Source organism: Gouania willdenowi, chromosome 6, assembly GCF_900634775.1.
Source record: "Gouania willdenowi chromosome 6, fGouWil2.1, whole genome shotgun sequence".
NCBI lineage: Eukaryota > Metazoa > Chordata > Actinopteri > Blenniiformes > Gobiesocidae > Gouania > Gouania willdenowi.
Window position 1 is genome coordinate 58047331 of NC_041049.1, and position 25373 is coordinate 58072703.

The window sequence follows — 25373 nt, forward strand, 5'->3', positions numbered from 1 at the left end:
GTTTCCCAACATAAGAGCCAGATCTCTCTTTAATCTGGATTAAACTGGAATATTAAATTAGCTTGGAATCAGTTTGATTTACATTATGAATATTTGTTAAACTATGACAAAAAAATATATACATATATTTTTTTTTTCTTTTTCCTTGATTAGAAAACGATTCAACACTTTCAAACGTTACAATGTTTTATTTTGACAAAAAAGCACCAATAAAAGCAAGTTTTGACAAAAAAAAAAAAAAAAATCTGGAAAAAGTGAGTTTAAAATACAGCCAATAAAAATCCGTATTTGGTAGAAATGTACTTTTTTCCCACATTGTAATTTTTTTAACTACTCTGAGAAACGAGTAATGTAAAAAAAAAAAAAAAAAATTCAAACAAAAAAAACAAAAGTTGTCTTGGTTTTCTCTGGTTATACACACACACTTGAACCTTGGATTACTTTGTGGGTCAGCTGGTGAGACAGAGGGTTGTATGCATTAATGGTTCATCCTAAAGTGTCTGATTCAGAGACTTTAAAGAAGAAACTCTTAAGACTCAACATGGACAAATCAGTGTCATGGACACAGAAGTGTTTTTTGTTTTTATTGAAAAAGGTTGAGTAAAATAAACCGTAAAAGATAGAACAGAACAATTTGAGCGGAGGAGAGATGAACACAACAGGACAAGAGAACAAAAGCAGCAAGCAGTCAAAAAACCAGCATGTGTCTGTTTGTCCTGCACTGAGAGAAGGACCGAGCATTCATCACAGTCAGCCAGCCCTCGTCAACTGTTCACCAACACACACACAAACACTCACACACACTCTTTCCTCAGCAGAGCTGTTTGACCTTACCAATAACTGTGTGTAAAAGTTTGAACACAGCTGCTGAGGCTTTCACTAATCATCTGAAGCAGATAGAACAGTATGGTAAGGCACTTGCTAGACACACCTAACACATACTAACCACACAGGGCAAAACAAACAAAAACAGTGCGGTCACCCTGTAAATAAACAGTGTACAGAACATATACACTTCCAAACACCAACGATGCATTGGCAACCTAAAAGTAGGCTTCTTACCTATTTTGGTACAATAGACAATAATAAGGACAGGCATGACATCTGAATTCAAATCAATGAGGCCAGCAGTGAATGCTGGCCGCCCAACTGAGTGCTGCCCCCAAGAGGCCAACAGTACTAACTGCAAACTCAGCTTACCCACGTTTTTTGGGGACATTCTTTTAATTCAACTAATCAGTAACAATTTGTGTGTGAATATAATTTTTTTTACATTGACAACTCTTAAAGTAAGTATGCAACACAAAGAAGGAATATAAGAGCTGAACTTCAGATTTTTAAATACAATTATTTTCAGTCTAAAGAACCCCAAAGTGTTTTTAATCATGCTTCAAATAAATGCTCTGCTTATCTTTGCTACAAGTGTCTCTTTTGTTTAGCACTGGGCACTTGGAACAAACTTCCAAAGCCAGATTAAGAAATTAAAGCAATATATAAATGAATTATGTTAATCTTGTGTCAAGATTTGACCTCAAACAGAAAAAGTTTCCAACGGACTGGAGTAAAATAAAGAAAATGTGCCTCTAACACAAGAATGGCCATTGGACGTTACACATTTGTTGGGATTGTTTGTTTTTTTCGTTTTTTTTTTTTTTTTTTAGAAAAAGTGAATAGAGGAAACTGAAGATTCCTTTTCAATTGGCCACAAACTAAAAGAGTGTAAAAGTCCAAATCAGAGTCAACAAGTATCTTCTGAGAATAACTTTTGCTCACATGATGCCTGGCCCGTCACAGCTCCTCAGATATCACAAGAACATTTCTTCTGGAGAAAAAAAAAAAGAAGTCCATGGCAACGCCCGGTCCTGTGGACTGATCTGCTGGTTTAACATTCAATTCTGCTGCATGTTTGGTTGATGTTTCATCAAAAGGAGTTTTGCACAGATTTATGTCTGGATGCCATTTTTCAGCCTTCTGATATACAACAGCAACAGGTGATGGTAATGGTTCTTGAGGCAAAAGCACAGCCATGATAAATGTTTAGGATATGACTACAATGAACTTATAAGTCTCTCAACAAGAATCTGCAGTTCAACCAAATATTGGAAGAAAAAAAAAAAATCAACAAAAAAAAAAGCCAATTTCTGAACTTGTCAACATCAATGGTGCAGATAAGGAGGAATGGGAAGTAAAAGCATGGGCTGGAGAAAGTAGTGGATTTGTGAGGGCGCTGTCCATCTCACAAGGAAACAACGCTAGTGACGCAAAGGTCTGAGAAGGGCGCCACGTCTGCGTTGGACTTCAACTACGGACCTAGTGGTTGACGAGGCCCTGCAGCATCATCATGAGGCGCCGTGCCGTCTTGCTGAGTGGGCTGTGAGGGTCCTGCTGCAGGAAGGCAAAGAGCTTCGGCCTCACCTGGGCCAGCACAGACGCCATGTGGTCTCTAGTCAGGGAATCTCCATGGTCCAGGTTCATCACAGCATCCTCCAGGTAGCTACACACACACACACACACACACACACACAGAGCAACGTGTCAGCATTTTAATAACTTATTTATTTCCATTGTAATGTGTAATGTTGGTCTAAACATACGACAAATCCTTCTCCGACGTTAGAAATAAAAAACACTGATTAGATGTTGATGGAGCATCTATAAAAAAATCATGGTGTCGGATTTTTGTCAGTAGCCTATGGCTCCCATACAAAGCCGTGCAGCACTGGTATTTATTATGCAGCATTAAACGTAAAATAATCCCTTCACAGAAACGTTTGTGGAACTTTAATGTGTTAAAAGGCATAGCAGGTTTTTATGAGCTCGTTATAAGATTACATTAAAGCCAAAAAGCTGATGTCAGAGCGCTTGACATTTCACCATCAAACTTTAATCACTTCCTTCTTGATGCAATTTTTTTCTTTTTAAAGCATATCATATTTAATTACATCCCACATTGCCACACTGACCTTCAGCCTCTGCAGGTACTTGAAACATTTTTTCCTTTTCCTATTTTGAGGAATAACCTCATCTACACATACTTAGAGTAAATCCTTTTGGGATTATTAAAGCATCTATGCATCAATCTAAATCTACAGCTATGGCATATGCTGTAATCATGTGCCGAGAAAAGAAAGGATCATTTACTTTCACTGGCAAGCAAGGCAGGCCTTTCCCATTAACGTGAGGCGAAATGGTTTATACAATCTTCACAGCACAACAATATAACCAGTGAATGTGCAACGTCCCTTTGCAGTGAACCGTAACTTTAAAATGTACAATCTTTGAAATAATGCAAATAGATTAAAAACTTGCATTACAAATGTATTTGTTCTTGCTAAAAAGCCTGTTCTGGAAACTGTTTCCTGTAGTTTTCAACATTTGGTGACAATAAAACAGGACATGGAGGAGGGTGATTGTGTGAAACTGTATCGAAACTTTATAATCTAACAGGGAAAAATATTGAAAGGATGTGTCGGTGTTTTGTGAAAGACATAAATAAAAGTCTAATAAATAATAATAAAGTTAGGTTCATAAAAGTTTGTGTGTGTGTGTAACCTTTGATAAAGAACTGTTTTAGAACCAAACGATTTACATAAAACCTTTTTAATTCTTCAAAGTTTTGAGTCCGTGAAGTGATCTCCCAAAACTTTTGGATGAAACTCTTTAATTCTGAATCTCAAAAGAAAAGACGACACTGGCTGGCAATTTTGAAAAAAATGTTAATTTCAAAGACAACAATAAATCAAAAAGTACAAATTACCTGAACTGTTGATTATAATTGCATTACTAGCAGCCGTGCCGAGGACAATGATGTCAGGAAAAAAAAGTGTTTGTCCTTAAATCCAACCTCTCACTACATAATTGCATTTGTTCAATTAAGTCTAACCTTGGCCGTACAACAGTACCCTCATCTTTCTTTCTCTGCAGATTTCTCACAAATCTGCAGCTGCAAATGGAGCCGAAAGAAACGGAGAGCAATATTCTAAAGTATGAGTTCCTTTCAACAAGGAACAGAAATCTAACAATGCTGAGTTTCAAGGTGAGAATTTTACAAGGACACACAGGGTGAGCTTTGATGATTATGAGCATCCCGAAACTGCAGCGCTATTCATGGGATGGTCTGAGCTCCCCGGACAGCCATGCAGTGGGGAAACAGACGGAGCAGGACGGTGGGGTCAGCACTTTTACATTGTTAGCACTCTCGAGACGAAGCACATTGGACATACAGTGGAGATGGAATGGGAAGCGAAAGCCTAGACGAAGAGCAGCTTTATTACTGATCAAGGGAAAAATCAACAACCAGCTCGAGTGGGAGTGGAGGGCTTTGAGTGCAACTCCAAACTTATAATTAAGACATTTAGGAAAAAAAGCAAACTCATACACTTTACAGGCTCCTGATTAAAAGCAGTGACATTTTACAGAACTGAAAGTCATGCTCCTGCACTGCTACGACACGCCTTAGATTAAACTACTGTGGTATAAGTTTATAATGGAATGAATGGCAGTGTTAATTACCTTTATTTAGAAGCTGAGAAACTTTAAAATGATGTGGACAGACGGCTCTTACATTCTAGATGAAGTGGTTGTTGACTTATAACTAAATTTAAGTTTGTGACCCTACAGGAGAGGTGGCACATCATCACTGGATAATGGAAATAGAAGAGTTACTAATGTCTAAATAGTCTAATGAAGGATGATTTCAGCTGTGTTTTTATAACCTTGTAACTCCGCAGTTTATTCAAAAAACTAAGTGGGTGGCCAGACTGGTCCCAGTGCTAAAAGACGGAGGGTCGGGTCAGTTTGTTTATCACAGATAAAATCAGACATTTGCTGAGGAAGCCTGTGATTCTTTAATTGTACTACAATCATCGCAAAATATTTTACCTATAAGAGAAACAACAGCTGTACAAAAGTTTCACTAAAGAACATTCCGAGGTCTGCATTGTAACACTATATTAACTTCTTTATGACTGTTCACGGTCCAAACGTAAGTGTTGGTCTCACCTGATTTTGAGCTCCGAGCGGGTTGAGAGGTTGGACGAGAGCTGCTGGATGAGCGACAGCAGCACGGGCTGGCTGAGGGGACAGGGGTGCTGACCAAAGACCTGCTGAGAGTCAATGGTCTCACACACGTAGAGGACCAGGTTCAGATCTGTTGCTGACAGGGCCTATGGAAAACATGAGCCATAAAATTTAAATCACACACAGCATACTTCCAAAAGGTTTTACCAATCTATTTTCTCCATAAACCTGGTTTGTATTACAGTATTAAACAATCCATGAAACGTCCTCCACCACCCTTTGCTGCTGTGTGCACATAATCTGAGAGTTACTGCGTAACTCATGGTTTTTACATGATAAATTGAAATGTTAGTGGATCATTTACTAAAAAATTAGATAAAGCAACCTGTGGATGATATAAACTCGCTTGGAACGTTGGCATCTTTGCGCTCACAGCTTGAGGGCCATGATTTGTGCTAAAGCGTTTTAGCATTGAGGACATGCAGATTCTTTCACCATCCTATTTATGTCAGACACTCGGTCACATTCCCTGCAGATTCTTTTTGCTCCCTGCTTTTTTTTCCTGTGTATTTCACAGAAATCATGTCCAGCCTTAACCTCTGTGTTGGTACTGCAGCAGGCCATTAGTAGATGAAGATTTTTGAGCATCAACAACCCTCAACTGTGTGCTAAATACTGAAGTTTAGTTATATTTAATTTATTTTGATCATGTAAATAACAACGTAAAACCAGTTTGAAATTAAATAAAATAAATTAACCTCATGAAATAATAGTATCTTGCATCTTCAAATTCTTACGCATCTCAGTTTACATGAATGAAAAAGAGTAGGAATTACAAACTTATCTAGTCCTACCCCTTTAATTTTTTCTATAAATTTCCTAACGTAAACGTTAAAGTCTCAGTTCCCACAACGTTTTACTCCAAATAATAAGCGAGCACCTTGTGCTAATTATCAATATACTTCTGAAGAATAATTTCTCTATGCTTCTTTTTAAACAGAATTATGCTTGGAGTAATTCGAAATTCAATACTCATTCTATTCCAGTTTAACTCCACAGATGCTATATCATACAGAAGCTTTTCATTGTTGTACGAACACGGCAAACCTTTAGATTTGATTTCCTTCCATAGTTATAACCTTCCTCTCTTTCATGAAAAATGTTTTTTGGTAACATAATTATTTGGTTTATATAACACTGTTTTATGCTCCTCCAAGTCAAAAAAATTCAGAACTTTGAATTTGAAAAACAAGTCATTTATGTGAACCGTAAAATCAACATTATGAACAATTCTTATTTCTGCAGAATGAGGTGATTGAAGAGAAGTTTTGCAGGCGTTTCCCACGCCTCTGTACAATCATCTAAATAAAGCTTACTAAGGAAGGCAAATCTTCGAGCAGGGTAATTTCCGTTAAGGATTTTTATTACTTGAATGAATGATTTCATGTTACCTGTTGAAAGGCCTGGTTGAGTTGTCCCTGCTGAAGGAGCTGCAGGATGTTTGCTTGCTGTGTCTGGTAGTCGAGGTGTGCAGTAGGGACCGGCGTGCCGGCCGCCGACCTCATAGCCTGCATGATGCTGGAGGTGACCACAGCCTGCTGTTCTTTCATTGCCAGGCCCACCTCCCCTTTGACGATGCGCTGCACGTGGCTGAGAATCGACTCCTGCATGCTTTTGGGGGGGAAATGAATCATTCAGACTTATGATGGCTACCTACAGAAGTGTCCACTCTGAGAACGCTAGGATAGGTTCCAACCAAATATGTTTTACAAAAAATTTCATAAACATTGTAAAATGTTCTTGGGAGAGAATGCCCTTTTCACTGATGACATACTAGCGTAAACAATACTTAGTGTTCTTGGAAACACTTTTTGTTTAAACTCTGATCAAATTGATCATTTGGCCAGTAAGAATCATTGTCAGTTCCCCTGCAATAATTGAATATTTTACCTGCCCTCTAACTTTTCTCTGCTTGCTCTTAACAATCTATAAACACTGGAGGCCATGAAATTAATTGCAAAGGGAACAAGAGACTTGATTGAATTTATGCTCTTACATTAGCCACTGGTTTAAGCTCTGCTTGTTTTTATCTCTCCAGTCAGTTACAAACCTGTGTTTTTGAATTAACAGCGACCCTTACCAGACCAATCAATACCTGTTTGTTTTGATCAGATTTTGTTGAATCCTTGTTTTGACCTTTCATACCTTAATGTAAACAGTAAACTGGGATTGAACAATTATGAGCATAAGAAAGCTTCTGTCTGAGCAAAAACTATCAAAGCCTTCGATAGTGTATTTGTCTTTAAAGGTCACCTCATTAAAACTGTACCAAATGTGCTCCTAAAGTAAAAAAACTGTACCAAAGGTATAGAACCAACCATAAAGAAAACAATGAAAAACGTTTAAAATCAGTTCTTGATAAACTGTGTTTACAATTTAAAGACCCATGTTGCAGTCACTAAAGAACAGAAAAAATACCTACTTTCCCACCGACATCTGGATCTGATGCTGGACCTCAGCCCGTACATTAGTAGAAATGTTGTTAGCCAGCTGATCAGTGGAGTTTTGGAAGCCATCGATCATCTGCTGGAGCTGTACAACCACGGGGTCCCGGGCATCCTGCTCCCTTTGCTTTTTGCTCTTCATGTGCGTCTCAAGCTGCTGAATGTCTGCCAAAAAAAAGAATATTCATGCATACCATTACACGTAAAGCACAAAGTGACAAATGCATGTATATGATTAACTCATTGACTGCCACTGAAGTACATATACATTATTTCAAATCCAACTGTTTGCTGCCATTGACGTATATGTACGTCACGTGTGTTTTTAAATGGGGGTTGCTAGGAGACACTGTGGTGAAGTTCTCCAATGGATATCGGACTTGTACTGTGGTGTAGTGACCAACTAGTGACCTGTAGTTTGTAGTACTGTAGCTTTGGATGAGAGATTAGCCATGATGGGCATATATAGCCGAGAAGAAGATGAAGAGTTGAAGAGGGAGAAAGTGGTGCAGCGAGAGAGGACGACGATGTCCGGGCAGCTCACACTTGAGTGTATGGAGAGCGTCGCAATTGTGGGAGAGAACGATCAGCGACCCAAACCAAGCAGCAAGACCTGGCGCACCCCACGACGCATCACCTCCCCAGGGACAAGCCCATCCGCCGAGATACGACTACACCGCATAGCCTGCTGTGCCCACAGCAAGCTGAACCACCCAGCACACACACACGATACACATACATACCTGTAAATAAGTTCATATATTATTGTCAAATGTAAAAATTCTAATTGTACATTGTTGTGTGCATATTAATGATTTTGCCATCAAAAGTGTTTTTGTTGTTTTATAGAAGGAAACTAATGTTTAGATGTTTGAGGTGTCACTAAAGCAAAAAACATTAGCTTTAATGTCACTGTTCTGCTTGACAGGTTTTGTTTTTTTTTTTTTTTTCACAAAAAGCCTGTTTTCTCAGTTTTTGGTGAGGAACTGGCATTTTGTGTGAAACCCACCTATACAGGGCCCTATAAAAACCATGTAACAGAATCGAGGATGGAATCGACCAATGAAATTTTTCATTGGAACATTGATTCACGGGCAGCGCACCGTGAAAACATGATCAGCTTTAACCAGCTTCACCTGTTTGGAATATTTAAACAACATCTCATCGTTGCTACAGGACATCCGTAGGAAAAGTTGTTTGATGAGACCATCGATACCAGGGATTGTAGAGTCTGAAACATCATAGTTTAATGATAACTACTCATACTGTCAAATATTATGGCCCCTAGTGGTGAAATAACTGATGTATCCATTTATTTTTGTGTAATCATTACGGTCTGGAATGTTGTCATCAGGATAATATAAATTAGGTTAATTTAAATTAAGTTTATCAAAACGTAATCAATAAACCTGCTCAGATTCAGTAAATCATTGATCCCGGGGGGAAAATTGGGTGACATTAATGCTGTTCTCATACATCTTTATATGACATTAATAATTAAAAAGAAGCAGTCATTTCAACTTAAATCTACCTTTTAATTGCATCTTACTTTATTTTTGACACACATTTTTGTTTAATTGTGGGTTTTTTATTTATTAGTATTTATTATGTTTCCTCACAGAGGTAAAAACTAATATTTTCTGAAAAAAATGATTAATATTTCTAAAAAATGCTTTAAAAATTAAAGTGGAAAACAGAAAATTTGGGAAAAAATAAAATTGATTTTATAGGGCCCTACCTATATTTAACTTCTGATTACGGAAGAAAGAAACAAGCTAGAAACAAAAACATTGTTTCTACCTTCTAGCTAGAGTCTATTCTTTCAAGATCTGGTTTCAGATTTTATATAGGTAAATGCAAAACATATTTATTGGGTCTTAAAATATCAGTGAAACTGCTCTAAATGGCTGGCAGTGAGGGGAGTGTCTGTTATGAAAATGGCTGGCCAATGAGTTAACAAAAACTGAAAAAAAATGGTTCAACAGTTTACAAACAGTGCAGTCAATGCAATGCTCATAAGTTTCAGACTTTCTACTGAAACATTTATCTGATTCAGTTTGATAGAGGGAGAAACGTACAGGGCTGCGGGCATCCAGGATCTACTTGACACCCCTGATTTAGAGCTCTGTACGAGCTGCACTCAAAGCATTTGGAAAACAAGCACATATTTTTCTCCACCTGACATTTTAAAGACTACAGAACAAATTAACAAGAGCATACTTCACAGGAAACCTGACAGTAATAATTAAGTGTCTTACATTCATGCGTGCCCTGCTTGAAGCTGTCATTGATTTGCTGAAACATGGAGTGGCAGCCCCTCTCAAAAACAGGCAGCACAACACTCTGGAAGGCGTCCTTGTACGCTGCTTGAATGGGCCCTTGCATCGCCTCAGCTGCTGCTCGACCAATTGCATCTGTTATGTTCTGAAGAACAGAGAGAACAGACAACATATTTATGCACTCAAGTCCGATGCCTTTTATTTCTGTGCTGATGAAGTAAACCAATAACCTACCTTTGATTTAACTACTTTAGTGACATTGTCTTTTAAGGTGACCTCCACGTTGGTCAGTTTAGCAGTGATTGTGTTATTCAGCTGACCTGCAACTGGCTCCAGAGTCTTTGAGATCGCTGCATAGGAGTGGGAACAATAAAGAACAATGACCAAAAATGTATAACTGGGCAGGTTTTAAGGTCTGAAAGAAAACATCCTTTTCCTCCTTCAGTTGGGAGGGCAAATAATTTCTCTCTTAAGACCACTTTGTTTTATGCTTTCAAATACTCCAGATGTCTTTATAATGAATAGAATAATGTTAAGGAAGAATCCCAAAGCAGTACATACTAAAAGATGATATAATTGCTAGATAATGTATTGCAAATAATGTAAAACAAATACTTAAGATTCGTACAATCTGTCATACAGTTTAAACTTTACATTAAAAACATCAGTTTAGTTTTACAGACAAAAAATAAATGACAATGCTCTATGAGGTTTCCTGGCAACCACTACATAATTTTTCCCTGAATACAGGCTTCAATTCAGGAAAGTAAAGACAAACTTGCAGAGGTGGAAAGTATGAATTACATATACTCACATTACTGTAATTGAGTACATTTTTGTGTGCCGGTACTTGTAATTTTTTAAGTATTTCTAAAAAACCAGTACACTCACAGGTTTTTGTTGACCTGCCACTAGGGGGGAGTTTGATTATGGGCATTACTCCTGGAGTAGTTAAGACATGCCCGATCACAGCAGCGGGGCAAAAAACATTTGGCAAAGCACCTGCTGATTGTTATCATTTGTTCACTGTATACCTGTCGCTATAGACCCCTTAATGGCCCACATCACGCTGGAGGTAAACAGGAAACGCCGCTGGCTATAGACTGTGGAGGCTAGTCATGTTTTCAGCTTTAGAATGTCATCTTGTTTTGTGTTTAGGTGTCAAAATAGGAGGAATAACGTTAGTGGATGTAAATTAAAGTTTGATAGGATTCCAGCAGACACTCGTGCTCAGAAAAAACAAAGACAATTGTGGTTTTGCCGCCATGCTAAGCCCTGCCCAACAAAATATGTCACAAACAAAGGGTCTATAGTGCTCCTCTGAAATAATACACAAGCATCATTATTCCTAAACTCTTACTGTGAAATACCGCCTCTTACTTTGTGGAACTGTTTTCTTGATTTCCTCACGCAGCACTTTGTCCACTCTGTTGGTCATAGCGATGCTGAGGGTGTGGCCAAGATGCTGGCTGAGCTGCTCTTGAAACTGCTGCTGATGAATCTGACTTTCAGAGAGAATCCGCTCTAGTCGGCGGTCTGAGGTTGGGAATGGTCAAGGCTTTTTAAAATACATTTATATAAGTTTTAATTGACTTATACACAAAAGGAGAGTTAAGAGAATGGGCCAGGGAATAAGGACTCGGGGTGACATGGATGCAGTTTTGACCAAACCAATAGTAAAGGCTTTACAACCAAAGCAGTTTGTAAAGCCTGACATAATAATAGTCAAACATTGCTAGGTGAACAAGCACAAAGAATAAACAAAACATTTTTTTTGCATTCTTTTAGTCTCAAGGATACGTTCTTGCTCGTGATGGTTGGCAAGAACATGCTCGACCTGGGACATAATGGAGCTCTGCATGGTTTCTAGCTTTCCACGCAGTTCAGTCAACTCCCTCTGCTGGCTGCGCAGCAGCATAAGCAGCTCCTCCTGGGCTTGTGCATTAAACTACAATCAGATTAGCAGAAATGTACCATTTAAACCTTGGAGAAAAACTTGTTCAACTACACTGTTTAAATGAAACTGAATATGCAAATCATAATACACATGCTTTACAAAGGAAATGGAAAACCTACCAGAGCAGAATCCATTTGACGGGACTGCAATGATTCACTGCTGAAGAGAAAAGTGGTGTTTAAGCTCCTCAAGGTTCCACTAAACACTGACTGACAAGTCTATATATCAAGGTGGGATTCAAGTTAACTTGCATATTTAGATTTTAGACGTAGCTCTGAATAATTTTATTGATACTCAATATAAATGCTTAAAAAAAAGTTTGAGCCAATAAGTGGGTTAGTAAAGTCAGATTAATTTATCCTTCATATTTATTATGACCAAAACTGCAGTCTGTCCTCATATGTCGCAAGTTCTGTAAAAGCTCCAAACAGTCTATGGCCATATTAGAGCCCAACACTAATCCAACTTTAGGAGCTTAGCATTTACATGTCAGATTTCACCAATGTCCCACATTCAAAGGAATATTTACTGTTTTGGTTGTTTTGTTTTAAACATATCTTTGGTCAAGGGATTCTTAGCTGATCAAATGTTTTTCTCACCAATAGAAATAGACATAAAAACATAGTTTTTTCCATTCCAAAAGTTAATGTGTAAACGATAAGACTGATATCAAGCAACAAAGAAAATAAACAATGAGAATACAAACGTATGTTACCTAGAAGCTATATAATGAAATAATGCTTTGATTGCACATGTACCCATCTTTACTGGAGAGTTTCCCCAGGAACCATTTTAACAATCACATACCCTTCATCTTTTTTTAGCTTTCTCTTCAGTTTGGGTGAGCCTCGCGGTGAGGTTTTCCAGTCTTTCACTGGTATTCTGTGTGAACCACGAGAGCTACATTTTCCAGTTGATGATGCCAGACTCTCCACCTCATCCTCGGGGTCACTGAGATGAACACAGAAACACACTCAGTCTAACAGCCACATGTTCAATGACATCCTCAGAACATTAATCTGGTAGCTTTATGTTTTTTCTACATGAATTACACTGTATTAATGTACTTTGTTTTGAAGCCTACGGTGCAGTGAGCAAAAAATGTTTGTTACTCTTCGTCAGTGGGAGGTGATCTTTTGTTTGCATTACCTCTGCTCAGCTCCAGCATCCTGACTGTTGTTTTGTGTGAGATGATAGGAGTGTAAATGGTAAGGAGAGCTTAGGTGTCGGTCCTTCGACTCCTCTCTGGAACTGCAGCAGATAATTTACATTTAGAAACTATTTAATGTAATGTCTCAAGGAAAAATCATACTTTTGAAAAGTAGCTCACCTAACAAACTAATGCTGTTAAGGTTTGGAATATTAAGCAACAAGGGTACATAACTTGTTTGTGAGTTAAAACATCCCGTTATCAAAATGCTCTGCTTTTGAAACTTTTATTGTTATATCTATTTAAATTTACTTACGAATCTACAAGGCCGTTGTCCCTCAGACTATTTCTAGTTTCCCTGGTGATGTCAGGCGCTGCTGGCCAAGGGGTGATGCTGATGCTTCCCTCTGAGGATGCTGCTCCAGTTCCAGGGTTTTCATGGGACAATGCGTTCTCCAGCAGGGATGGTGTGTTGCTCAGTCTGGGCTCTGACTCCACTGCCCCACTGTTTGATCCCTCAGCGCCTCCGAGTTCCAGGGGCAACAAACTGATAAAGACGCAAAGCTATTCTTTTTTTTCTGCATTGAAACATTGTTTCTAAAAAGGTCAAAGTCATTGTGTTATGACTGTTTACCTTTACCTGTGGTTTTCAACTGTTCTGGCAGTAAAAAGCAGTGAGTGACCCGGGAAAAGTTAAAATTTTTTGATGAAAATATGCAACATGGTCACGTACGAACCCCAGATAATGAAAAAAAAATATATATACCACAGACGGGCATGATTAAAAACAGTTTAACAATTTAAATCTATTAATTTTGAGGACTGAGAAAAAAATGAATTACAGCAGTCACTTTCATTTTTGTGTCTTTGTAAATTTTGGCAAACTTCCTAAACTATATCTTGCATTATTTTAGTTTACACACAGTCTTTTGTAATTTGAGAACACATTGGATCGTAGTCTGTGTACCTGTTGTTGTTTGCAGTGCGTGGTGAGGTGAGCAGGTGAAGGGCCGAGGCAGCAGAGGCCATGCTATCAGCCTGGAGGGCAGAAAGAGGAACAGGATCCAAGCTGGGCATGAGACGTTGTAGCTGCAGGGTCTGAGAGGCGATCTCAGGCATGTCCTGGGACATCGCTGTAGAGGCAGAGGAGATGACGTCCGGTGAGCGTGCCCGGGTCGGCGACGCCAGGTGGGGCAGAAGAGGAGGTTCCAGAACCTCAGGGTTGTCGAGAGCCAAAGGACCACTAGGAGATGCCTGGACCTGAAGCTGGATGACACAAGGGTACTCAAATTAATCTGACCTTTAGTAAATGAAATAAGTTCCAGCGAAGAAGTAAAGAAAATTAATTTCAATTTACCTGTAAGCTCTCGAGACCTGGAAGCAGCACTGCAGAGGCAGCTCTTGGGCTGCTGGAGGAGCCAGAAAGTACAAGACTACAGCTGCTGCTGTCCATTCTGTTGGGACTCTGAATGGCATCGTCCAAACCTCTGTGCACAAGTAGTAATAAGCAACTTTAATATGTGTAACAAATGTAAAAAACGCAGGAATATGCAACTCAAATTGCATTTAAATATCAGTGTCTATTTGTGAAAGAGAGGCCAGTATGTGATTGATGCAAGGACTTTATTTTGGTCCATGATTAGCACATATTAACCCGTCAAGCACACATTGAAGCATTGAATTAACTAAAAATGATAAGTAGCTCCATCGGTATTAACAGTGCGTACAAATGCTTTTTAGAATAACTTAAATAGCCTTAGATAGTCAAGTCTGGCGCTCGTGCTGACAAAGGACTAACATTTTACTTTGATTTAACATGAAAAAACACCTTTATGTAAACTTCAAATCAACTAAGATTAAATCTGAGTCATTTAATCGTTGCGTTGTCATTTAATGTACTTGAAAATCTTGCTTTTATATTCTGATAACATGAAAAAAGCTCACCTGTTTGTTGAGTCTGAGTTGCTGCTGGTAGCTGTCACAATTGTCAGACTGCTGGCGCTGCTCCCAGGAGACGCGGGTACCTTTAATATGAGAAAAAGTTATTTAAAGGTCCAGATTTGATCAAATTATCAGTCTTTGTTATTTCAATCCGATTCAAGACATGTCACTCCAGATTAGGCAATTACAACATTACATTCATTTGACATAAATTATCATAAATCAAAAGACAACTGCTGATGCAATGATACCCTTCGTAAATAATTTAAAAAATTTAAAATATCAGGGGCTGCCAGCTTTTCTTACCGATGTGCTTGGTGTCATGAAGGCATCAGGGGTCATTAGTTTGGGCATCAAGCCACTGCTGTTGGCCGAATTTGAAAGAAAGTCTGAAGGACCAGGAAGCGATGGGATCTTACTCAGCTCGGTTTGGGATCCATTCCCTGATTCCTTGTCTGAACTCTGGTCTGTGAGGTGGTCAGAAAACACAGCTGTAAACACATTTTTTTAAAAAAGTATTTTAGTGTTCAGCAGATCACACAAAAATATCAATCTTTACAGAATAGTACATTTTATTTAAACGTTGTTTGTAAGAAAGAGAAGTTATTATTCCATGAGTGCGGCTGATTCTTAGCATGAAATAACGTATAAGCACTTGTAATTTGCTCTAGTTTAAAGGTACACTTGTTTACCAAATCCATCCTGGGAATCCGAGTGCAGTAGAAAACCTGCTGAGACAGAAGCTGCATGGGGCTGAAACCAGATCTGGACATCCTGTAGACTCCTAAAAGGATAAAAAGGCACAACCAAATGAAAAAATGGTCTATGTCACAGAGGGCGTTAATCATTTCTAGCTCTAAGCAGCACAAACACATTTGTATTTTGACAATTTAAAGCATGATTACAATAAACCACTGGTATAAGTATTTCCTATGGTATCCTTTTAGTTTTTTCCTCGAAATAGTGTAATTTTGGAAACAAATCAAGCCATTGTTACTAACTACAAAATGCTCTTGTTTGACATCAAAAATCACTTTCCCTTTTGATAACTAAGTTAATTCTGAAGAAAGGACTTACTTGGTGTGGACACAGTACAGCTTAATCTGGATCCCTGACTTTGACTCTGAGGGTCCTTGGGTGCCCTCTGAAAACAATTCAAAACAAGAGTATTCATATCATACAAATTCAGAATAGTTATTGACCACATGAAAATTAATTTAGGATATTTTTAGGTGAATGAAAACACCTGTTGTCATGGTCTCACTCTCCTCCTCTGCAGGGAGGACCTCTGTGTGTCTCAGTCGACTTTGGGTCACATCCCTGATGCCGAAGCTGAGCACAGGATGTGTAAGAAGAAACTCCGACACAGCTGTGAATTTAGCTTTTCCTTTGTCCAAGTCCTGCTGCAGCTCCATCACATACAGAACCTGTAGAAAAACACCAGCCTCAAAATGAAGAGCAAACTTTCATAACATGGAGCCAGAAACTGGTTAATTCAGAACCCAACACCTAAAAACAATAAGAATGCTCACATACAGATGCTTATTTTTTTTAAAAGAGATAATTCTAGTACATTTTTAGTATCAACAGTTTGCTGACCTTTCTCTGCACATCAGTGAGGATCAAATACTCTGCAGAGAGGTCCAGACTGGCCTTGAGACTTGGCAGAGTGGAGGAGTTTAATGGATCGGGAGAGAACCTATGACAAAAGGAGAGCACACTTTAAGTCTGAATCCTACTACCGAGTCATGAATTACACCATTGCTATAGTGTTGACACTAACATTTGAAATGTTACATGGATTTTATATAGTTCTTAGTGATTACAAAACTAGTTTCAAAGCACTTTGGATTGTAATGTAAGCCAAATTCACCGATTCATTTCACACACTCCATTAACCTGCCTTAGCAAAGTCATTATCTGCCAACAAAGCGAAGAAACTAAATAAGTATAAACCTGATTGTTTGTAGACAGGTCCAGGACACAGTGCACCACATTTTTAGCTCCTGGTTCTGATTTGCTCCAGTTATCAAAAACCTCCAGAAGGGAACGCTGCAAACAGAAGACAGATAAAAATAAATAAAGTAAATGAACAAAACTAAATCATACAGAGTGTCCTCAGTCGACCCTTGCTAAACAACACTAAAAGCTGGATGCATATCTGTGTACATACTCGGGGTCCTGTCTCTTGTGGTTGTCACAAAAAAGAAGGCAGGAGACAGGATGTCCTCCATGGGGCCTGAGTTCATGGAGACATCTAAAGAGTCAGAGTTTGGAAAGAAAAGAAGTGAAACATAAGACCCGGGGTAGTTTCATTGACTAATCATTTTCCATCATAGATTTAAATAACACTGATTTTCTTTCCTTAATTGAAAACTTACACCAAGAGTAAATACAAACAAAGGCCAGATAACAAATACTATAACAATATTGATTAACACAGATTGACAAAAAGTTCTTAAAAACAATCAAATCGGACTTATTTTGTTGAGTTGTTGGGAAAATTAACAGTAAAAGGGGAGGACCTGATGTTAAATAAGTAAATCACAAGAACTATGTATGTATTCAGAGTGAATTCAATAAAATCTTTGCTAATTCTTATGAAGATTTAAAACAAATAAGAACAAATACAATACAAATAAGGAACACGGATGAAAAACAGGAAAAGAAATAAAAGCAGGGTCAGTTACCTGGGTTTGTCCTGTACCCCTTCTATGTATATCTGCCAGAACTTGATATATCCATCATAGCTAGCTGTGGCCAACACAGTGCCATCTGGAGACAGTGCACCTTCACTAACTCGCTGGAAAAACAAAAATAATTAACAGTGAGCATACTCATTTGTAAAATGAATATGCAAAATTACTGGATATATTGTTTTTAAAACTCAGGACATTGTAAATATAGTCTTACTTTCATTAAATAGTTTATACATGTTGTCCCTGGAAATATTTTACTTTTTAGAAATTACATTTTAAAGGAATATAGCAAATTGGAACTGAATGCTCTGCCTCAGGGAACATGCTCTTTTATCAATCCACAATTATCTTTTGATTACTGGTACACAATTCAGTCAGATTCTTTTTTTCAGTGTCTTAAAAGCAGTTCATTTTTAAGTCACACGAATGAATCTCAGCCTTTTGAGCCGTTATACAGCTTTTAAATCTAGTCGAGCTAAAAGCACATCAGTGTAATTAAAGTAAGGAGTATTTCAAATGACCATAATTGTAATAATGTTCTTTTTCCTCTGATCTTATATCGTACCTGCATATGTCCCTTTATCGTGATCAGACCGTCTTTGAGCTCTGAGGCGTCCACTGGCCAACTGCTGTGGTTGGCTTTTAGGACCTCCAAGTCCCACACCTCTGCCTGAAGGAGGACAACATTAAAATAGGGAGAACACATTTGTTATTTGACTCAAAGAACATCAACGTACATACCGTAAATCAATGTGATTATAGAATTATAAAAGGGAAAAGTGCACTAATCCATCTGTATTCTTGAGATCAGTCCTATGTTTAAATTATGAAAGCCGTATATGACAAGATTTATTTTAATTCTTATTATTTTTTGGTTATGTAAAAAAAAAAAAAACAGTCGAGATCACTGTTAAAGCAAAAAAGGTTGGATTTTATGCGTCATCTCCAAGCCTTTGTCAGCATCAACCAATTTAAACAACCAGCTCTATTTCATATCAGCCTTTTAAAACCACAGTTCATCACGGTCTAAAAAAAAAAGAAAAAAAAAAGAGCTGCAAGTTTCATCAAGACCGTGTTGTAAGATTTAAGACTGAACTGCACAACAATCCAAAGACTATCAAAAGAAAGAAAAGTGTTTTTTTTGTCAACCTCCCTCACATCCAGTTAACCCTTTAAAAAAAAAAAAAAAAAAAAAAAAAATGCATCCTTTTAACAGAGATGCTGCAGGTGATCCTCCACCCTCCAAATTCTTGCTGACTGTCTCACCTTCATGATCAATTAAAATCCTGAATGACAAATCAACAATGAAGCTAGTTTTATCCCAAAAAACTTCTGCTTGTTTTTAAGCTAGCTGTGACATGCATTGCTGTGAGGGGCACTGGTACCCTGTCTTCATGAAGAAGGGCCAAAGTCTGGCTGATGTCATCTTGGTTCTCCTCGGTGTCGTCCAAAATGAAGGGGCACCAGATGAGGCGACGGTGGGAGTTAAGCGGAGTGTCTTCTGGACGTTGAACATGAATCACAATCTCGTCTCTAAATAAAGCTTTGGTCAAGAAAAACACTGAGAGACTAGTTTCAGAGGACGTAAAAGTGTGAAGATAAAACAGTAAAATCACAAATCATTTGAAGATAACTGTGCACATCCCGCTGCGATCGCATCTCGGTTTTTCTCCATGTGAGGATACAGTATCTTGCCGTCAGTGCATGTGAGCTGCCACACCATCAGATTTCCTGCTTCATCTACACAACCCAACAGAGATGAGTCAAGGTGGGCAAACGCCAGGTCTGTGACGGCACCAGTAAAGCCCTTCAGCAGCGAGCGCTCCGTAAAACCAAGGCTCAGGACTCGAATCATAGCGTGGTTGTTGGCTCCTACGAAAAGAAATGTTTAAAACAGAGAGAAGTCAAATCAAAGCACCCAGTGCAATAACAGGTTACATTATAATAACAAGACAGAAAATAGTGATTGTTACAAAGGATAATGACAACAATTGTAGAACAAACATAAATGTGGTATAGACAAGAGTTAAGATTTTTCTTAATTTCATAACATTAAACTTTTGCTATGCAGGTAGAAGAGAGAATGACTCAAGTCCTACTCATTTACTCTGGCTTTTAATTTGTGCATTTTATCCTTGTTCAATATATTCAGTGAAAATATTCATATAGTTTTGTTATATTTCATTTGAAATATAACCACTTACTGTATTTACATGTACTAGGGGTGTGTGTGGGTCATGAAAAGATACAATCCGATATATCTCGATATTAAAGTATAAGGCGATTATTGCGATTTTCTTTTTAATATATGACTTAAGAAATAACTAATCTGTAAATTTGTACACCTGCATGAGAAAAATATGTATGAAATATATTTTTGTTGGCATATATTACACTCAAAACATTGGCTTTAATATGCCATGTGCCAACAACTTAAAATTAAAAAAAATAACATACAATTTGCCTGTGGCTTTTAAACCAACTTTGACTTCAGTGCAACTTAACTGAGGTATATGCCTAGAACAACAAATAAATTCAGAAAGTTAGTATTTTCTTTTTAGATTTTATTGAAAAAACACAAGCTGGTCAACATGCCCAGGTTTCAGCACTTCTTTGTGCAGTTACAATGTCTCCTGCAGTGGAAAAGACATTCCTGGTTAAATAAAAGATTAAAAAAAAAAACATAAAAAAAACCAAAAAATTGATATGGATGCATTTTGAAGCGAATATATTGTCAAATCAATTTTTTTCAACACCCTTAACATGTAAAATGGTATGTACATTTAAAAGGTATTTTTTAATAATTCCTTTATTGTACTTTACATCTCTTTTTTGATCTATTATACATTTTTAATACCATCTAATTCATTCCAAAGATGTTTAATTAGGTTGAAGTCAGGATTCTGCTGGTTAATCAAGTTCCTCCTCAATTCAAAGTCATTCCTATCTGAAGGACATTGCTTCATACACTAGTGTCATGATGCATTATGTTACACACCTGTGGGCATGCAGGTGATTATAACACTTGAACTTAATTATTGAAAGGAATGTCCAAATACATTTCAAAATACAAGAAATCTTTGCCTTAAAAAGCTGAAGCAGTCCAAACACATGCAGCAAATTCTCATCATTAAAGAAAATGTTTTACATTACTTTAAAAGTGAACTGAGGCACTCTTTTTGATTTGAGGCCCAGATTCTGAAAGACTTTGCAGGACTATCACTAACATCAAAAGGAAGTTAGTGATATTAAAAAAAAATGTTGTCATGTTAAAGATTTTTTAGGCTCAACAACCTTTTTAAAATGTAGGAGCTTTAATAGACAACATCTGTACGACACTCACCTCTAATGGCATAAGCCAGGAAGGCATTGGACACTGCAATCAGTCGGCCATAGTAATACTTGTGTTCCCAGTCGTACTTGGCAACTGGCTGGATTTTCACCTGAATAAAACATACATTCACACATTTATTATCCTGGCCAAAATAAAGTGCTGAACAGTGAGATACAGATATGATACTGTTGTGATGGTTATTGTGGTTTTGATAAGGGAAAACATTATTCACTAATGTGTCCTTAACATAAAACCAGTGTTTCCTTACCTTATTGCTACCTCGGGCCTTGCTGTTGATGCTAGAGTCTTGACTGGCTACAATCTCCACATTGGTAGAGGTAATGGGGATACAAGTGGAACCATCGTCACCAGAAAGGCAGCTGTGAAGGAAAAGACCATTTTTATTTTCTTGATTTTTTTTCCTCTTCCAAATGACAATATCTTGACACGTCACATCATTCAGCACAGGCAGTGGAAAAACAGAAGAGACACATACTCACATTTTTTGACTCTCCTGAGCACTGCAGAGGTCTGTGGAAATGGGGCACGTGGATTCAGACATGGTGGTCCGATCGGGGTTTCCTAGCAGGCCTACACCTAATAACCCGTTCAGCTCTCCATTAAAGGAGTGCTTTCTCTGACCTTCACTTGGTTGAGAATCTACAGAGAACAAAGAAAGAGGACATTTGTCCAAGACACTCACTTTTATACAAAAAAAAAAAACAAAAAAAAACAGTATTTACTGGCTAAAACATTGTTTTGGTCCAAATGTAAACCAGAAGTGAGGTTTCCGTACAGGTCATGGCGCAGCTCGGTGAAAACAAACACACGTTTCTGTCAAAAGTCATCTGCTGCTTTCAGTCAGCCAGTTGATCAAAGCTACTGGACTTTACTGCTGACCTTTCATCATCATAAATTAGCATCAAACAGTGGATGAATATTCTGAAGGTTTGTTTTTAGTGAGCAGTCATGACCCAGAAGAGACATCACGCCGACCATCCCTATTAATCAAAAAATGATGACAGTGCCCTTTTGTATTATCTGAATCTCCATAACAACATTGGATGTGAAAATTGTAAAAGAATGCCAGAAAAATCCAGAAAAAACATTCAACACCGTTTCAGAAAAACATCTGAGGATATTTGTCATGATATTGTAAATACAAACACTGAACCTAAAAATTAGCAAGCTTAACAGTATAATGTAAATTTGGATGAACTTGTCAATGGATGAGTGCAGTTAGAGTATCGGATAAGGCAAGACACAACCACCACTTAGTGGGAGAAAAGAGTCTGGCTTTGGCAGGCTTTGCAGGAGGTATTAGCAGCAATGGCCATTGTGGATAATGTACACATAAAAAACAAAACATGAAATCATAATAGCGTAATCAAGCGTAGTGCTATTATGCTTTCATGTTTGATTACGCTCATTTACAGCACAACAGGGCACAAGTTAAATTCAAAATACTTATTTATTTACTCACTATTGTTACAACTGAGCATATGAGGGTACAAAATACATTGTCTTCTTAAAACAATATTACATTGGTGTAAAGTCATTGTTTTGCTCCACAAAGGACATTTTAAAAACATTTTATATCCGTTTGAAGAATTTCTTCAGCATTTTTAGGCCATTCGAAGAACTGATGTAAAAACAGCTGCACTAAGGTTCAGATGGACGGCATTGAATAAGAGCTGTGATTTACCACTTGTTGCATATTCTACAGTGAAGCATTCTACTTCCTTACCATTATTCTGTAAAGGCTGTGGCTATGGATACGTTAAACAAGTCCATAGACTGCCACTCTAAGCATACGCAGTGCCCCTCGTTGGCCAGTTTAGGTCACCTGATAGGTGCACCACGTGTCCTAAACTGGCCAATGAGAGGTTACTTACTTGTACGTCCGCCTCAACTAAGTTATGAACTAATAATTCCTAACCTACGTTACGAACTAATAATTCCTAACCCACGCTACGGACTAATAATTCCTAACCTACGTTACGAACTGACAATCCCTAACCCACGTTACGGACTGACAATCCCTAACCCACGTTACGGACTGACAATCCCTAACCCACGTTACGGACTGACAATCCCTAACCCACGTTACGGACTGACAATCCCTAACCCACGTTACGGACTGACAATCCCTAACCCACGTTACGGACTGACAATCCCTAACCCACGTTACGGACTGACAATCCCTAACCCACGTTACGGACTGACAATCCCTAACCCACGTTACGGACTGACAATCCCTAACCCACGTTACGGACTGACAATCCCTAACCCACGTTACGGACTGACAATCCCTAACCCACGTTACGGACTGACAATCCCTAACCCACGTTACGGACTGACAATCCCTAACCCACGTTACGGACTGACAATCCCTAACCCACGTTACGGACTGACAATCCCTAACCCACGTTACGGACTGACAATCCCTAACCCACGTTACGGACTGACAATCCCTAACCCACGTTACGGACTGACAAACCCTAACCCACGTTACGGACTGACAATCCCTAACCCACGTTACGGACTGACAATCCCTAACCCACGTTACGGACTGACAATCCCTAACCCACGTTACGGACTGACAATCCCTAACCCACGTTACGGACTGACAATCCCTAACCCACGTTACGGACTAACTAACCCCAACCAAAATCTACATTACGAACTAACCCTAACCCACGTTACAGACTAACTAACCCTAACCCAGGTTACAGACTAACTAACCCTAACCCACGTTACGGACTAACCCTAACCCACGTTACGGACTAACCCTAACCCACGTTACGGACTAACCCTAACCCACGTTACAAACAAACCTTAACCCACGTTACGGATTAACCCTAACCCTACCTTCCAGTAACGTCATCGGTCATACTCATAGTCCCGGGGGCTATGGGTACGTTTAACGCATCTATAGACATTTTCTTCTGTCAACACATGTGCCATTGCAGTTATTTATTTACTGAAAGTAGTTTGTTTTGTTCGTTTTTTTGCAAATTTCACCAGGGGGGAAATCAATCTTCCTCCCCACATTTATATTCTGTGGTGTCCTTCTGTGATACCACGTATAAAAGTGTGTGCCCAAAAAGTCATAACCTCACTCACATTTAGTTGTTTTGCAAATTCATTCTTTCATCTGTGGGTTTCCAACAGACCAAAAAAACCCATGACAACAGCTCCGCAAAAACCACTAGAGATTAGTAATCATTATGTCAGGTATACTTACTCAAATTCTTATATAAAACAGTGAGCCACAAGTATTCCTGTGTACTCTATCTCACAAACTTCCACCATAAAATACCTTTGCACAAATATTAGAATATTTGCATATAACAAAAACATAATATACCACAAATCTAGAGTGTGCCACACCAATTTAGGTCAAATAAAGCACTTAATTTTTGGTAAATGTGACAAAACGTATATATATATTTGGTGGCCTAGATTTTTAATTACAAAAGCATGATAATAACATATTAATACAAAATACATAAATCCTTCAACCAATTTCCAGTGTATATTATATAGATATTTTACATAGATACTATTAAAGAAATAATGAATAACTCATCTTTATAATTCCTCCGCACAGTATCGTGAGATGGGATTTTAGTTCAATTCGTTTCTTTAACACTTATATATATATATATAACTTTTAGCTGATAGACATTAGCACATTCACTGCAGGTAAGTGTAATTAAACTGGTAAAGTTAAAGACAGACTGTTAGCTACAGCAAATACCTTTCTACGCATTTAAAAACAAAAACCTTAGGTGAACTCGACTTAATTGGCATCCATGAAACAAATGTGTTCTTAATTATACTGATTAAAAACTAACCCTAAGTGTCTTAGTTTAGCAGATTTGATACATTCCCGTGCGTTATATAAGCTTGAAATTACTCGTTGTTCGCCAAACCATGTTACAATGTTTTCAATCGACTAAAGATGGACATACACTTCAGCTAGCTCAGAAACATTTCTCGCCTATCAGAGGGCGACTAAACTAACACTGAACAAAAACTGAAAAGCCACATTTATCGCTATCGACACACATACCAGCTCCTGAGTTGTATCTTTAAACGAAAGTGAAGCTGTTGAAGGCTAAGTGCTAGCGCAGCAGCAGCTGGTCTGATTAGCAAGTCCAGCTAACGCGGCTTTAGCGTCCGCGGCCTAAACGCTGCGCAGCCGCTGCTCGCTTCTTGATAAACACTTACCGGCGCCGTTACCGGGACGGTCGAGTTTCAGGATGTCACGGAGGTGCTGGGTCGCATCCTCGATATCAATGTTTGTGTTGGACGCCATGGGTGAGGGAAAAGGGGAGACCGGGTTGAATTTAGGGGAATAATGTGCTCAAGTGATTTGATGCGATGCTGTTTCTGTTCAACCACAGCAACCGTCTAAACTTCCGACACGTACGCGGCGATCTGGCTCCGTGTTGTAATAATTGGTTCCTACCTGAAAATTAATT

General features: G+C 38.3%; 1 protein-coding gene across 2 annotated transcripts; it reads right to left on the reverse strand.

Moving 5' to 3' along the window:
• Window positions 1-571: 571 nt before the first annotated feature.
• Window positions 572-25334, reverse strand: edc4 (enhancer of mRNA decapping 4). Of its 2 annotated transcripts, none has more exons than XM_028450197.1 (30): window positions 25120-25334; window positions 21384-21543; window positions 21152-21263; window positions 20893-20992; window positions 19235-19421; window positions 18935-19082; window positions 18115-18219; window positions 17541-17653; window positions 17024-17116; window positions 16807-16902; window positions 16450-16549; window positions 16097-16277; window positions 15928-15994; window positions 15543-15634; window positions 15157-15317; window positions 14854-14933; window positions 14267-14396; window positions 13877-14175; window positions 13226-13456; window positions 12909-13010; window positions 12567-12710; window positions 11879-11918; window positions 11603-11750; window positions 11183-11338; window positions 10037-10152; window positions 9782-9947; window positions 7502-7688; window positions 6471-6690; window positions 5002-5165; window positions 572-2494 (listed from the first exon to the last, which is right to left on the reverse strand). In XM_028450197.1, the coding sequence occupies exons 1-30, from the start codon at window positions 25205-25207 to the stop codon at window positions 2311-2313; spliced, it is 4170 nt and encodes a 1389-aa protein (XP_028305998.1). In that variant the 5' UTR covers window positions 25208-25334; the 3' UTR covers window positions 572-2310. The 2 variants fall into 2 exon arrangements, with proteins under 2 accessions (XP_028305998.1, XP_028305997.1); XM_028450196.1 differs by having other exon boundaries at window positions 15157-15341.
• Window positions 25335-25373: the final 39 nt, after the last annotated feature.

Excerpts from the sequence above, each read along its gene's own strand:
- edc4 (XM_028450196.1), bottom strand. The coding sequence starts at position 25,207 with ATGGCGTCCAACACAAACATTGATATCGAGGATGCGACCCAGCACCTC. Across the intron at positions 16,278-16,449 it reads TCACTGATGTGCAGAGAAAG|GTTCTGTATGTGATGGAGCT; the intron begins GTCAGCAAACTG and ends GTTTTTCTACAG. Across the intron at positions 10,153-11,182 it reads CAAGAAAACAGTTCCACAAA|CGATCTCAAAGACTCTGGAG; the intron begins GTAAGAGGCGGT and ends ACTCCTATGCAG.